The sequence below is a fragment of the Macaca nemestrina genome, chromosome 3 (genome assembly GCF_043159975.1).
Source record: "Macaca nemestrina isolate mMacNem1 chromosome 3, mMacNem.hap1, whole genome shotgun sequence".
Lineage (NCBI taxonomy): Eukaryota > Metazoa > Chordata > Mammalia > Primates > Cercopithecidae > Macaca > Macaca nemestrina.
Window position 1 is genome coordinate 128,348,270 of NC_092127.1, and position 15,365 is coordinate 128,363,634.

The 15,365-nt window shown below is 33.9% G+C and overlaps 1 protein-coding gene across 7 annotated transcripts in view; it reads right to left on the reverse strand.

The window, feature by feature from the left end:
• The window catches only part of LOC105463593 (EPH receptor A5), a 349,905-nt gene that overhangs the window by 21,893 nt on the left and 312,647 nt on the right, over window positions 1-15,365 (reverse strand). For all 7 annotated transcript variants that reach the window (XM_011710796.3, XM_011710794.3, XM_011710795.3 and 4 more), the window contains 3 exons: window positions 11,300-11,361; window positions 9,545-9,754; window positions 6,042-6,191 (listed from right to left, as the gene is read on the reverse strand). In XM_011710796.3, the coding sequence (XP_011709098.1) occupies window positions 6,042-6,191; window positions 9,545-9,754; window positions 11,300-11,361 (422 nt within the window). The remainder of the gene's footprint in view (window positions 1-6,041; window positions 6,192-9,544; window positions 9,755-11,299; window positions 11,362-15,365) is intronic.

Consider the following 15,365-nt stretch of genomic DNA (forward strand, 5'->3'; position numbering starts at 1 on the left):
CATATGAATGTCACCCTATAGAATCATATTTATTTGCACCATAGATATATATTTACATATTATATATATTTACATTTATTTAAATTATTGTGTGTATATATGCTATATATATCTCTCTCCAGAATTAAAATGAGCTATTTTGGAAGATAGTGCATTCTTCATCACAGGAGATGTGAAAATGTAGGCTTGAAAACTGACTGAGTGGCAGGAAGATTAGGAAGATTATAGGGAGAATTCAAGCATTAGCTGTGTGTTTCCATGAATTAAGTTCTATCTAGGGCTTGAGTACCTATGTTGCTAGGCATTTACTTGAAATCTCACATATAGGAGCTGTTACTACGAGATATAAAGCTCCCTGCAAATGACTAGTGTTTACAAATTTATTTCTGGAAGTAAACCAAGATAACATAGAAATAGTTTCAGATATATCAGTTTTATTCTAAGATTTCTTTCCGTTTTCAAGTTATTAAAGATATATTGAGTATGTTTTTTCCTTAGTGCATCAATCTTAGATTAGTAGACTTCCAGAGATTAAAGACATCTTAGAAATCTTCTGTTGAAGCCTATTATCTTAGAAATCTTCAATTGAAGCCCTTTACAATCATTGAAACTGACCAAGAGTTGTAGAATCCAAGATTACTGGCTTTAAGTTCAAGATTTGTTGTTGTTGTTGTTGTTGTTAAACAGCCAGTTACAGAAATTTTGAGCTGAAGAACTGATAACTTTTTATGTGTCACTTTTTCAAAAGTATAACAATTTTCATGAGGATACTAGTTCCTAAAATAATTACTTACATCCGAGGGCAGCATTATCCTTAAAAGATGAACGTTCTTTGGTCAAAGACACTCATTTTAGATTATATAGCAATGAGGCTAAGGAGTTGAATAATTTACTTACTGTAAAATCTTAGTAATTTGCAGTATTTAGATAGGAACTATATTCCTCATACCCCTTCTTTAGTTAATTACAACATGCTGACTCTTTGTTTTAGCAAGAAATATGCCAATAATATACATATTCCTTATATGTTTATGTATATTGCTTATACACATATCATTTATACTGCAGATATATGTGTATCTGGCACATCAGAAAAGAAATAAAGAATAGAAGGAGGAAGAGAGGCACACCCAGCACAAAGCTAGTTGATCTTTTCTGGAGTCAAATAGTCTTTCTGCTTTACAAGTAAGATCTGGTCCAACAGAAGTAGCAATAAAACAACTGGGTTAAAACTGGTCAGAAAAAGAAAGCATGGAACCTAACTTCCTAAAACCAAAAAGGACAAAAATACTTCTAATACAAAAAGACTGAAAAACAGATTAATTAAATTATTTTTTAAAATATTGTGAAATCTATGTACTTAGTAGAATCTATACAGTCATACACTCTGAAATAAATATAAGAGAAAGACCTTGTCATTAAAAATAAAAAATGCTACAAAATGAAATCTTTAGTTTTTATTTTAGCTTCTGAAAAATGTTGACATTTAAAGTATTTACTATCAATAAATAGGCTTCTACTGACTACATCATATTATCTTAGCTTCCGAGCATGAATCAGAGTTCATGGTCTGGTATTTACCTAAAATCACCTTAGTCGTTCTAGTTTATTTTTATTATCGTTATTACAGGTTTTCTTCGTGATGGAAGAGGCAATCCTAAATCAAAAGAATCCTGCTGCATTTTGTCCTCCTGACACAGAGGAAGTTCTCCTCTGTGAGATTTAGATTATCCTGCATGTCTTGGTAATGTAACATTTTCATGGTGGCAAAGCCCTTTAAGAATCAGACAGCATCTAGAATGTGGAGATTATGGAATATATCATTTGAAATTTCCAAATCAGTACTTCTACTTTGTTTTTTGAGAATTTTTCTCCAAAAAAAATTTAGTGATCGTGATCATTAAATATAGTTGATTTGTCCTGTTTCTTGGATACAAAATTTGGACAGAAATTAGAGCATAGGAAATTTAGTGCTGTATCTGAAAACTGAAATGCCACTGATGAACTAGCTGAGAAAGTAACAATGCATGTATTAGACATTGTATATAGACAGATATTTTAGAAAGATGTTTATTTGTATGATCATTTTCTGTAAACCTCATTTAAATCCTGAGAAAACCAAGTAGAAACCAAAATATTAGGGTTTTTTTTTCTTTCTTAAAACTTCCTGAAACGTTACATAAGCAATTTCTTGTATTTTTCTAAATAATTTGAAATAAAGTTATCTGAAAGAGTATCAAGACACTCAAATAGCTGAAATCAGGAAAAAAAAATGAAAGGCAAAAGGAAAAATAAAAATCACAAAGAAAACACTAAGAGAGTAAAAATAGATGATACTATAATGTTAAAGAAGAGATTAAGCATTAGATAAATGAACTTTTATTCACTTATCTATGCAACTTTATAGTGCCCACCCACAAAGAGTAGTGTCATTGACTCAGCACTTTGATTATGGGATTGGCCAGTGAGATTTTAGTAGACACGTTGCAGGCTGAGATGTAATTGGGCTCCTTCTTACCCTTCAGCCATTTTTCAAATGAAATTATGTTTGGGCTAGCTGCTGGTCTCAGGAGGAAAATAAGAGACTTGTGGAGGAGGGCCAAGGCATAATAACCCACCGGCCCCCAGGAACATAAGAAAGCCTAGTTAAGATCAGCACAGTTATGAACATTCACCTAGCACCAGTGTTTGCACCGGTGTATAATTGTGTCTGTGACAGATACAACTGTATTAGGCATAATTCCTGATAACGTGGATGTTCTGCTGCACAACTGGGAAAGACTAATCATTCTGAGTGACAGGATCAGAATTCAAAATATCTCAAGTGTGAGAAGAAGTTAACCAGGCAAATAAGGGATGAATGTTTCCCTTGAGTGAAGTAGACACATGGTAGAAACCAGCATATCGAGGCTCGCTGCCAGGATGGATTAAAATACTTTCACAAAAATTAAAGGGAAGAATGGCATTGCAATGAGCTTTAGATAAGTTAGAAATGAAACCACGTAGTGTTCTGCAGGACATGTTAGCATTTGGCATTTATCTGAAGAATAGAAAGGAGTAAATGGGTCTGGTCTTAGTCTAGACTAAGATCAAGATCAATCCAGAGTAATCATATATTGAATTGAACATTTTATATTTTATATTAAATTAGAAAGCTGATGTAGGACTATTGGTTAGAAATGAAAGGGAGGTAGGAGACATTGATTCAACTGGAGACAGTGTGGTGCTTAGATACACAAATTTTTTAGAACTAGATTGAAATTTCTGGTATCACTTTCATTATTTCTGTGACGATAAATAAGTCATTTAACATCTCCAAGCTTCAGTTTCTTAATTATAAAACAGTAATAATAATAGCATCCTTCTGACACAAGGTTGTTAAATATAAGTATAAATACATGTAATAGGGATTTAATGATATTGTTTTGCCATGGTCCTGTCCCTAAAATCATAAAGCTGAAGACAATATATACCATTTTCTCAGATTTAGAGAAATGCCAGTCAGTGCTTCCCTCCCCAAGCCAAGTAAGCAGTGCATAAAGAAAACAAACGTTAGCAATTTTAAGTGACTATAAGAAGGGGAGACTCATTGCCATCTGGTTTGCTTGCTGAGAAGCAGAAATCCATAACTCCAATTTGCTGTTTCGATCAAAGAAGAATGCTATGAAATCATTCATGGTAAAGCTGATGTGTGACCCTGGCTTTTCTTCTGCAGAAATTTGAAGAAGGCTGACTGGAGCAGCCTGCAATAGATGTCTGCAAAGAGAAGGCACTGCTAGTGCATCCAATAAGAATATTTTTCTCCCCAGTAACGTGGACACAGAGCCGGAACAGTAAGAGACTGTGAGGTGAGGAACAGACAGCAAGTGAAAAGAACTATGGAAAGTCGGAGGACATCCTCCTCCTCTAGGGACCTTGCAGACAAAAGGGCTTCATCAAGGGTCTTTGGAAGAACTCAGACAGATAACTCACTTGAGAACTGATGCCTGGGCAATTTGTCTCACAGGAGGCATCAATATCCTCACATTATAGTAGCAATCATGCCCCTTCTTTTCTTTCTTTCTTTTTCTTTTTTCTAATTTGTGTTTCTTTCATTGAAAAAGTTAAACATTTTTTCATACATTTATTGGCCATCTGCATTCCATCCAATGAATCTCGCCAAATCTTATGCTTTGCCTATTGTTTCTATTTTTCTTAATGCTTTATTAAGTCTCATTGTATAAGTACACTACATTTTTGTTTATAATGCCATATTGAAAATATTTTCTCAGTCTAAATTTGTATTTCTTATTTTTGTTGTGCATTTTTCAACACAGAAATTTATAATTTTGTTAGTGAAAGCTATCCAACTCTTTTCTTAAATGGCTCAAGGATTTTTCATGTTTTTAAAGAAAAGCTAAATATAATCAACTTTTTTCTTCTATCATTTTGTATTCTGATTTTGACATTTTGACATTTCAATATTCCAATATTTTATATATACATGGTGTGAAGTTGTGGTTTCATTTTCTTTTTTTTATTATTATTATACTTTAAGTTCTAGGACTTCATGACTAAGACACTAAAAGCAATGGCAACAAAAGCCAAAATAGACAAATGGGATCTAATTAAACTAAAGAGCTTCTACACAGCAAAAGAAACTACCATCAGAGTGAACAGGTAACCTATAGAATGGGAGAAAAATTTTGCAATCTACCCATCTGACAAAGGGCTAATATCCAGAATCTACAAAGAACTCAAACAAATTTACAAGAAAAAAATCAACCCCATCAAAAAGTGGGCAAAGGATATGAACAGATGCTTCCCAAAAGAAGACATTTATTCCCCTTCTTTTCTACCTTTCCACCCAGACCAATCCTGAAGAATCCTGATACAGACTTTGGCAGAGGAGGAGGGGCAAATATCTGACCATATTTGTTTAACACTGTAGGTACCTATGGTTAGGCTAGGCCTCCAGTTGTGGAAAACACTTTGAAATGAATATGGGATTCACTTTTTGGTTGGATTAGAATTTTTGGGCTGGAAAGTCAGTGTTAATTACCGGCATTGTTGTTTCAACAAAATTCAGCTGGAGAGCTATATAGTATCTGTCTAACCAACCCTGAAGGCATGCGAGAGGGAGGTTTTATGGAGCATGGATGACAGAAATAATGGGAGGGAAAAAAAGTGTTTCAAATAAGCACATTATTAAATTAAAACTATTCAATATACCAGCTTTACAAAGAAGTAATAAAATAGTTGGTAAAGCACTTAAGACAGTGTATGTCACATGGTAAGGGCTTAATAAATGTTAGCTACTTTTATAATTGTTGTTCCTCAAAAGAAAAAATATGAAATTTCCATATGATCCAAAACAGAAAGGGCTGTATTGAATAGTAATGATGGAAAATTACAAAGGGAAAGATTAAAGAGCCATGTATCAGGCATCACATAATAAACGTTGTGAATTTGAACAGAAGATTCTTTCACAGTTCCTTTAATTTTAGGATTCTATTATTGTAAGTATGAATTATTTTTCCATTGTAGGGAAAATCTGGTTTTTCTTTCAAGTTAAATAAACAATACAACTCTTCTTACATTTTTTTTTAATTTAAAGAAATGTAGACTATTCCTTTTTATCCTCTAAGAGCATCCACTATTAAATCAATATCATTCATCGTTTTGGCTTGGAGTATTAGCTGCCTTTATCAAATGCAAATCATAAAAACTTGCCTGTCAGTATTCATTCTTTGATGGCTCTTTCTTTATCTTTGAAAATGATACTGACATGGATTGAGTGAAACATCACTACAGTACAGCTAAAACTGACTGGCAAGGGACTGAGTTTTTATATAACTGTAACTTACTTTCCCTTGTACTAACTCATTTTGAGCTCCTGCATAAAGGATATTTCAACGACACAAAACAGATCAGAGAGTAAGCAAAGTATTTCATTTTCTTAAGCAACTGTCACTTTCAGAAATGAAAAACATTGTAAGTGTCTTGACTCAGAGAACAAAGCATTTCATTGTCAAGTTGAGAAAGAGTAGTTCCATACTCACATCTTGATTGGTCATCTCCCAGTAGGGTCTCTCTCCATAAGACACAACTTCCCACATTACTATTCCATAACTCCAGACATCACTGGCAGAAGTAAACTTTCGGAAAGCTATTGCTTCTGGGGCAGTCCATCTGATTGGAATTTTTCCTCCCTAAAATTGAAAATGATTTTAAAAACTTCCTACATACTTCAAATGTATCTAGGGACAGTGTTGCCTCACTGAAAAGATCTAGACAGAGATGTAGCATTTTTAAGTGAATCTGTTTGACAGCACACAGTCTCTTTTCACATCTCTCAGCCCATACGCAGTTGTAGACTAACTACTAATTGGCTGTCTGGAAGGTTTCTAGTTTAAATTCTGTGTGACTACTGAATTACGTACAGAAACCACATCTCAATTACAGTCCTCAGTATGGCAGCTCTAAGTAAGGGAAAGAGGCAGTCAAACAAACCAATAAGGTATACTCTCATGACTTCCTAACAGAGAGTAAAGGACTCAAATTCCCTGGGTGCTTTGTTTCTTTAATACAGAAATTGTAAGTGGAAATTACAGGTTCATGAATGTGACCCTGAGCTGTTTAGCAGTTAATAAGACAAGCATGAACACTGGAGATATTTTGTTTTTGAGACAGGGTCTCGCTCTGTCTCCTAGGCTGGAGTGCAGTGGTGAGATCTCCACTCACTGCAAACCCCACCTCCCAGATTCAAGTGATTCTCATACCTCAGCCTCCTGAGTAGCTGGGACTACAGGCATACGCTATCATGCCTGGCTAATTTTTGTATTTTTAATAGATACAGGGTTTCGCCATGTTGGCTAGGCTACTCTCGAACTCCTGACCTCGAGCGATTCACCCACCTCAGTCTCCCAAAGTGCTGGGATTACAGGCATGAGCTAGTGGGCCCAGCCTAACATTGGATATATTGAAACAAAGTTACACGTTCCCTTGATGTTGTGTTATTTCTCTTAGACTTGCTTTTCTCTTTTTCTTTGTTGTCTTATTTTTGTTTTTCTTTGGTTCAACTGTTTAAGAGGAGGGTGCCTTGTTTGACTCAACCAAATTAAAAATTATTGAAATTGGATTGGGGGAAAATCTTACCACATTATCAAGTTTTTTTATTTTTTATTTTTTTGCATAAAAATTGATTTGGTAGACTTACGCTTAGTTCATACAATAACCACTTTTATATCATGCCTCTTTCAGGGTGAAATTATTATTTTCTTAACTTTTTTTTTTTTTGAAACGGAGTCTCATTCTGTCACCCAGGCTGGAGTGCTATGGCACGATCTCAGCTCACTGCAAGCTCTGCCTCCCGGATTCATGCCATTCTCCTGCCTCAGCCTCCCAACTAGCTGGGACTACAGGTGCCCGCCATCACGCCCGGATAATTTTTTATTTTTTATTTATTTTTTTGTATTTTTCGTAGAGACGGAGTTTCACCATGTTAGCCAGGATTGTCTCGATCTCCTGACCTCGTGATCCGCCCACCTGAGCCTCCCAAAGTGCTGGGATTACAGGCCTGAGTCACCGTGCCCGACCCCATACATTTCATCTACCATCAAATATGTAATGAAAGAGAAATAGGTGAAATTTTTCAATATTTTATTGTAAAAAGACTAACATATGCCTTCCCATTTTGCAGGAAGGGAAAGATTTAATTTATACTGCAAAGGAAAAAAATAGGGCTTAAATTGATGTTTATGAACCAAAGTTTCAATATATATATAAGGAAATAACAGTTTGGGATCATACTAAAAATTATTTTGGGAATTGAAGTTAGGTTTGAATTATTTGCTCTTTAGATATATGGTAACATCTTTTTGAGAAGACTTACCTGAAACTTATTCTTATTCATTAAATATTCATAAGCAAGATAGCATTATGAGTCCTAGCTATGCAGAGATATTCTATAATGTCTTATTAATATTCTTTTATAATTGTCATTTGTTGATTATATTAAACCTTAGCCCATACTTTTTCTCCTGGTCCTCTGATCATCCTTGGTGTCATCAATAAATCTGAAGTTCCTTATCTTCTCATCTCTCGGTATATAGATTTTCCACAGGTTGCCACTATACCCCATTTCAGAGGAATAAGCCTTGAAGGTTTCAGGTTCTCCATCTCTCACTTTACTCTTTAGCATAACACACTAACACAAATCTTGAAAAATCTACTTTTTGCACTTAACTAAGACAACAACCAATCCCACTGGCAATGGATATTTGTATAACCTCAATCTTGCTCCGGCCAAATTTATTAAAGGTAACTCTATTCCCAAGATAATTCTTAATCAAGGTTTCATGTAATACAAATAATGACAATGATAGGTCTGGAAGAGGAAAGATATCCCCCCAAATACTTTATTGATTAAGCTGACCACTGGAAGTCTTTGTTTGCTTTGACAAGTTACTTTTGCCCTTCAGCAAAGTACAAATCCCCATGAATCACAAAGCAAAAAGGTTTTTATAAAACCCTTATAATCTGAAAAGAACTTATTGTTAGACTACCAGTGGATGTAATTTTTAAAAGTTGAATTAAATAAGAAAACATGTATATTACTTTGAGAATGAGATATATCAAATTGTATAGAGAAAAGGAAACAATGACAAATCTCTATCTTCACAAGGGTCTTAGACATTGAGGATAACCAACTTGAAGACACTGAACATATTTATAATTAAGCAAATACTGTTTATCATAAGGAATTCAAAATCAAGAAGTATGACATTATAGATCACCCATAAGATTCTGTTGTAGCAATATCCACAGTTTTTCACAGAAAAAAAAAAGGCAATTATATACCATATCAATACAGCAAGCAATTACTTTGATAGAAAAGAGGGTTGACTTACATGAAATGTGACAATATGAGTTAGTGATCAATTTTCCATAGTGTAGACTTAACAGTTTTTAACTAGGTATTACAATACCTCCAGGAAATCAAAACTTTTTGAAGGAATAGCTCTTTTTTCACCACAATGTAAATCCTTAAAAGGTGGGAACTAGATATTTCTGTATTGATTTTACAAGTAAAGACAGTATAATGCAGAGAGCTTACAATATGCAATAATATTATACATGTTTACATATTCATATATACGTGTGTATACAGACATACACGCACTATATATGTAAAACCTTTAATGTAGGAGATTCTGTGTTTAACTCTTTACTTTTAAATTTAAGATGATTATTCTTGCATACTGTATCCATTTTGAAGTAAGATTTTTTGTTTTTAGTATCTTCAGAAAAAAATGAATTATTGAGACTCAGATATTCTAAAGTTAATATTTAAATCAGCTGATACATAAAAGGAAGAATTTTTTGACTTTTGATTTTCTCTCTCCCTCTCCCTATCTCTCTCTCTCTCTCTCTCTCTCTCTCTGTCTGTCTCTCTCTCTCTCTCTCTGTTGCAGGAATGCTCTTTTAGATATTTCTTTTAGAATCTTTAAAAATTAAATGGCTCTGGTCTACTGTTTCAGAAATGTACTCTATTAGATCTTACCCTCGTGGTGTAGGCTGCCTCGGGATCATCTTCCAGTACCCGGGAAAGTCCAAAGTCAGACACTTTGCACACAAGGTTACTGTTGATTAAGATGTTTCTAGCAGCAAGGTCTCTATGCACATAACCCATGTCAGAAAGGTACTTCATTCCTGCAGCAATACCTCTCAGCATGCCAACAAGCTGAATCACAGTGAACTGCCCATCGTTTTTCTGTAAAGACAATGTAGAAATATTAGTTTAGCAACACCAATCACTTGGGGAAAATATGAGAGGTCTGTATTCAATCCCCCAAATTGATAATATCAATCACTAAAATTCATATGTGATTTCTATCTGAAGGAGAGTGGAAAATGGTAGGAAGTATATGCTTAACTTGGTAATGTTTATTTTTCCTCTGTTTGGATAAAGCAGATAAAGGTTTTGAAAACCCTGGCCAAAAATCTTTTTTTTTTTAATTACAAATTTTATTTTATTTTATTTTTATTTTTTTATTTTTTATTATTATTGTACTTTAAGTTCTAGGGTACATGTGCATAACGTGCAGGTTTGTTTCGTATGTATACTTATGTAGTTGCCTTTTTCTGCATCATAACTCCTTTATTCTCAGTCATCAGAAGAGTTTGTTCACACTCCAACCTAGTATCTAGCTTGGGTCAACACTGTACTGTTTTGAGGTGACTTAAAAGAAGCTAGCTGGATAGACATATTAAGGTAAAGAATAAATGGACAGAGGAGATAAGGGAGTTTCTGCAACAGCAGATGGGAGACAGGTGACTGAGCAGTGATCAGGGCAATATTAGCAATTTTTGGAAGTTTGTCATCTTTGTCAAGGGCACTGAAATTATTTCAGTTATATAAACTCATAAGGCTCAACGGATGGCTATTTTAAAATAAAGGAATGATGTGACTCTAAGAGAACGGAGTACTTAAAGGTATGGTTAGAAAATTTGATAAAATAATTTGGCAGGGTCTGCCAATAGGAAGAAAAATTTGGCTTTTCAGTGGGCCATTATCAAATTCATGGCATAGGTTCCTCTTACAATTGTTATCAATGCCATTGTGCTATCACTTTTTCCTACCAATGGCAATGAGCACTATATTAATATTACAAACTGCCAACCTATATGTTTAATCAGGCCTGCAAATATGTTACATTGTCTAACACAAGCTATTTACTAATAAAGTGGGTTGCCGATATTTAAAATGTAGAGATTTGTACACAAAAGAAAAAACCCTCCCCTGAAACGCTGGTGATCTGATAATATTAGCTATTGTCAATTACTATATGACCTCTGCTGGTGCAAGTAGTGACTGGTCTTTAGGTAGATTAGGAGCACTTATAGGCTCCAACTTGACCCCTTTATTAATGACTTGCCTGGACTATTTACACGGTTTCTCACTCTACCTGATAAACTATGAGAAAATCGAACACTTGTAACACCTTATTTTTTCCTTTTTTCCCTTTTTACATTTCTTTTTTAAAATTTTTCTTTTCCTCCCTTATTGCCTTTCACTTCACTGCATTTTTTTTTTCGCAAATTAAAACGTACTTAATTAACACTTTAGGGGCATATAATTTGGATTTGTGTGAGTTTTCTGAAACAAACCAATGTTAATTTTGAAGTATAATTATTGTGGCTCCAAATATTTCTATTCTATTAAAAACTTAAGCTTTAAAGTGGCCCAATTTCAACTTGAACATCACAGCCAATATATAAATAACACCTTGAATAACTAAATTATTCCAAATCCTACCTTTAAAAATGTATCTAAAGAGCCATTCTCCATATACTCTGTCACTATCATCACTGGTTTACCTGAAAAGAAAACAGAGTGATATAACCTGCTGTGCTTCGATTTTGCATTCTCATCTGGCAAAAGCTTACCCAGATGTTTTTATAAGTGTCCAAATTTTGTGTATATATACATATATAATGTATATATATAATGTGTGTGTGTGTATGTGTGTGTATATATATTCATTTAAAATGTCTTCTTTAAGAAATAAGCTAATTCCTGATATGATGATATCTTAGTGCTATGGGTGAGTCAGTGAGAAAAATGTATCATGAAGTTAATAACAGATTGACATTTAAGATTCACACACACACACACACACACACACACACACACACACAGCCTTGCCAATATCATCACTAATTTATGTAGAAAATGTGTTTAAGAATAATTCTATGAGTTTTAGGATAAACTTTATTTTAATAGAAGTAATGATATAATGCATCCAATAATATTCAGTGAAACACTTGGAACATATTCATCTTTCTAACTCTCACAATTCTAAATAAAAACTCCATCCTGTCTAACTGCCCTGTTTATGATCCCTTTAATGTATATTGCATTTTCCTTCCTTTACCCCTATGTTTCTGTAACTCTTTTCCTTAGGGCTACCTGCCCTTCCTCTCTCTGCCACACACTTAAAATCTTGATTAACCCCACTTTTCATTTTTTAAAGCCCCATTCTAATTGTTATGTGAAAGATTTCCTTAGCAATCATTAATTATGATGAAAAGTGTTCTTCTCCTTTCGTATCTGACATTGGCACGTAGCCTAGAGGTTAGTTGGACAGACTCTAGAGCCATACTTCTGGGATTTTAATCACAGAGCAGTCACTCACTAGTATGTGCTCCCAGGCAAGTCAATTCTTATCTCAGTGCCTCAGTTTTCTCATCTATAAAATAAAGATAGCAATGGCATCTACCTCATAGGGTTGTTGTGAGTATCCACTAAGTCACATGGTTATCCAAGGCACTTAAAATAGTTCCTATTACTCAGAATTTGCTATGCAAGGATTTAACATTTTAAAAATAAATTTTATCAACGTCGTATCTGTGTGTTAGCTTCCTTGCTAGATGTAAGTCGACCAAGAGAATAGATCACCTTATTCCATATAAAATTATGACATTTCATACATAGTATGTCTGTAATACAAGATGAAAATTGCAAGATAAAAAATTCTCGCTATACAAGAAAATATCTAGAAAACAGTTGCTAGTTTTATCACTCCACATTTTCACTATATTTTAAGACATGCCCCTTCACTCATTAATAGAAACACATGACATAAAACTTGTTTTAATTTAAAATATTTTGAATTAAGAAAAAGGAGACCTATGACAATAAAATTACCATATATGTCCATTAATTAACTTTTTAATTTATGAAGAGAAATAAATACTATATAATTGTGAAATGCATTATAATTAATTTAATGGCATTCTTCAGAAGAGCGTCTGTATTTTACTGGATAGTTGATTGACTCAGGTCATAGAATGACAACTTGCATATTTACACACATCATATTATCCAGAAGTACAAATACAGATGTAGAATATGTGACTATTACATATGAAAAGGAAATAAGTGGGAAGAAAAAAGATGTTTTTATTCCCAGATCACTTAAAACTCACTGTTTATAATAATAATGTAGGAAAAGTGAGTCTAATTCTCACTTAACTATCTTCTCATAAAATATCCAGAGACAATATTTCTTTAAATGGAATGCGATGAGTGTATTGAAAACGCAACCACATTTCCTCATCCTCTAAAGTTTATAAAAGTTGTAAAAAATATTCGTCTAAAATATTTTATTTGACACAGGTTTGTAGACGCCTATGTTAGGTGAGAGATCACATATGCAGAGAGAGTGCATTTTGGATGTAATTTAATCTGCACCTTGAAGAGTGAAGGACTCACTGGTGTAATAGAAGGTGACCAGAGTTCCAGGAAGAGAGGTGGCACATGTCTATGCATATTGCCGAGAAAGATCCCATCAAGTTCAAATATAGTCAGAGCTTGGAATTTTTTCTTTTCTTAAATCATAAAGTCACAGGAGATGAGGTGAAAAATACCAACCTTAAAACTAGATAGAAATGAAATTTCTTAGTAGAAACATAATTCTTTAGATTGTATTTGTAAATGGCTCGAGAACACAATAGGAAAAAATTGATAATGAAATTTTTATCATTCGTATAATTGTAATCTACACTCATGAATAGAAAATGCTTACAACTTAAACTTTATTTTAATTATATTGTCAGACTCTTTCTGAAGGACCTCAGGCAAATTCTAAAATAGACACAATTCTGCTTTGGACTCTTTTTGTCCCATTCTCACATCTCAGAGTCCATTTCAACCTTTTATATTCATCTGAAGTCCTTTTCTTTCAAGGAAACAAAAGTAATATACCTCTCCCAGGAGTGATAGCCCCACTGTTTGAGCACGGGTACCTATATGTCAGAATTTATACCAGCGATAATGCTGAAATATCCTGGATCACCCTGTGATATCAGGCATTATCCCATCATTTGCCCAGTTTCAGGAATTTGAAAGTACTCAGCGAAGAAACTGTTACTCATATAAAGGGGACACATGGGAATCTCCAGCATCAGTTGTTATCCACAGTATAGAAAGATTTCAATCAATTTACAATGAATAGAGCCACAACAGCATGTACCTGACGAAGATCAGCCCTAATCTAACTAAAAGGAGGCCTAGATTTTCTGGAATCAGCCTGTAATTCCAGAAATCCTCCCTGTGTGCCTCTTTTACTTGGATTCTGCCTGATCTCGCCCCTCATTTACAGAAATCTATTGAGGGGGTTATCACATTATAATGAATGGAAAGACCTGAATTCCAGTAGACATCTAGAGAATATAGTCTCAGCTTTTCCTGCATGGCACCTCTCAGCTCATATCACATGAACAGACGCTGTGCTCCACTAATCTATATTATCATTATCTACTTTACCCCATGTCCTTTATGTTTGCAGGGCTTTTCCTGTATTTCTACTTACAGCACTTTCAGTTTCTTTCTTCTTTCCTTTCTAGAATTTCTTCTTTCTGCCTATCTTTTTATATTTTAGGCTTTATTTTTAGAGTTGTGGGTCAGTGGTAAATACGATCACTGCTCACCCAAGATCTAGAAAGTAGAATTTGGATGGAATGCTCATAAAAAATGATCTCTTTCTTGGAAAATCTTCATCTTAAATTCAAACCAAATTCATTGAACTTAGAAGACAGAATTTATACTCTAAAGAGAATGCACTGATCAGACAACGTGTTCGCACTGTATAATATACATTTGGGGGAGAAAAAGAGAGATGGGCACCTGGTATTCATCTTGTAAGATTTTTCAGCTAGTGTCACCTAATTTTAAAAGGCAGATTAATTATTTATGACAGTGTAGGTTGTGATGTGAAAAACAAAAACATTATTTGAGAAAGATGATAAGGACCTAAAACACCTCTTATATTTCACATGATGGGGGAAAAGCAATTAAAATGAATGTTTGCAAACAAGTATGATCTTTTGTTGACAGGAATAAGACACTTCAGTACCCATTCGATTATTTTTCATGCTTGAGTCATTTTAATGGTAATTATATTTAATTTGGCTTATGTTTTGTCTCAGTTCCTGCTAGCCTGCAAAAATGACATAGCAATAATTAACATGGCTTACTCTAACCCTTGTAAATTCAATAAAAGTGTATAAATCATTTTCCATTATCCAGCTTGAAGTACAGACAAAGAGTAGATCTGCCAATAATTTTGAAAGCAGGTTATCAAAAATCCATATAAAAAGAGCTCATAAAGCATGTCAAAACATGATTTTAATCACAGAGGAGAGTTTTTATATTACTTTCTATTATTTACTGAAGGCCCAGCCCAGGGAGAGTACATGAAGTAACAGAAATACATTACTTGAGAAATTTACCTTTATTATTGATAACTATAAAAGAGCTCAAATTTATTGAGCATCTACTCTTTATAAGGCAATATTATTGATATTAAAATTCTGTAACT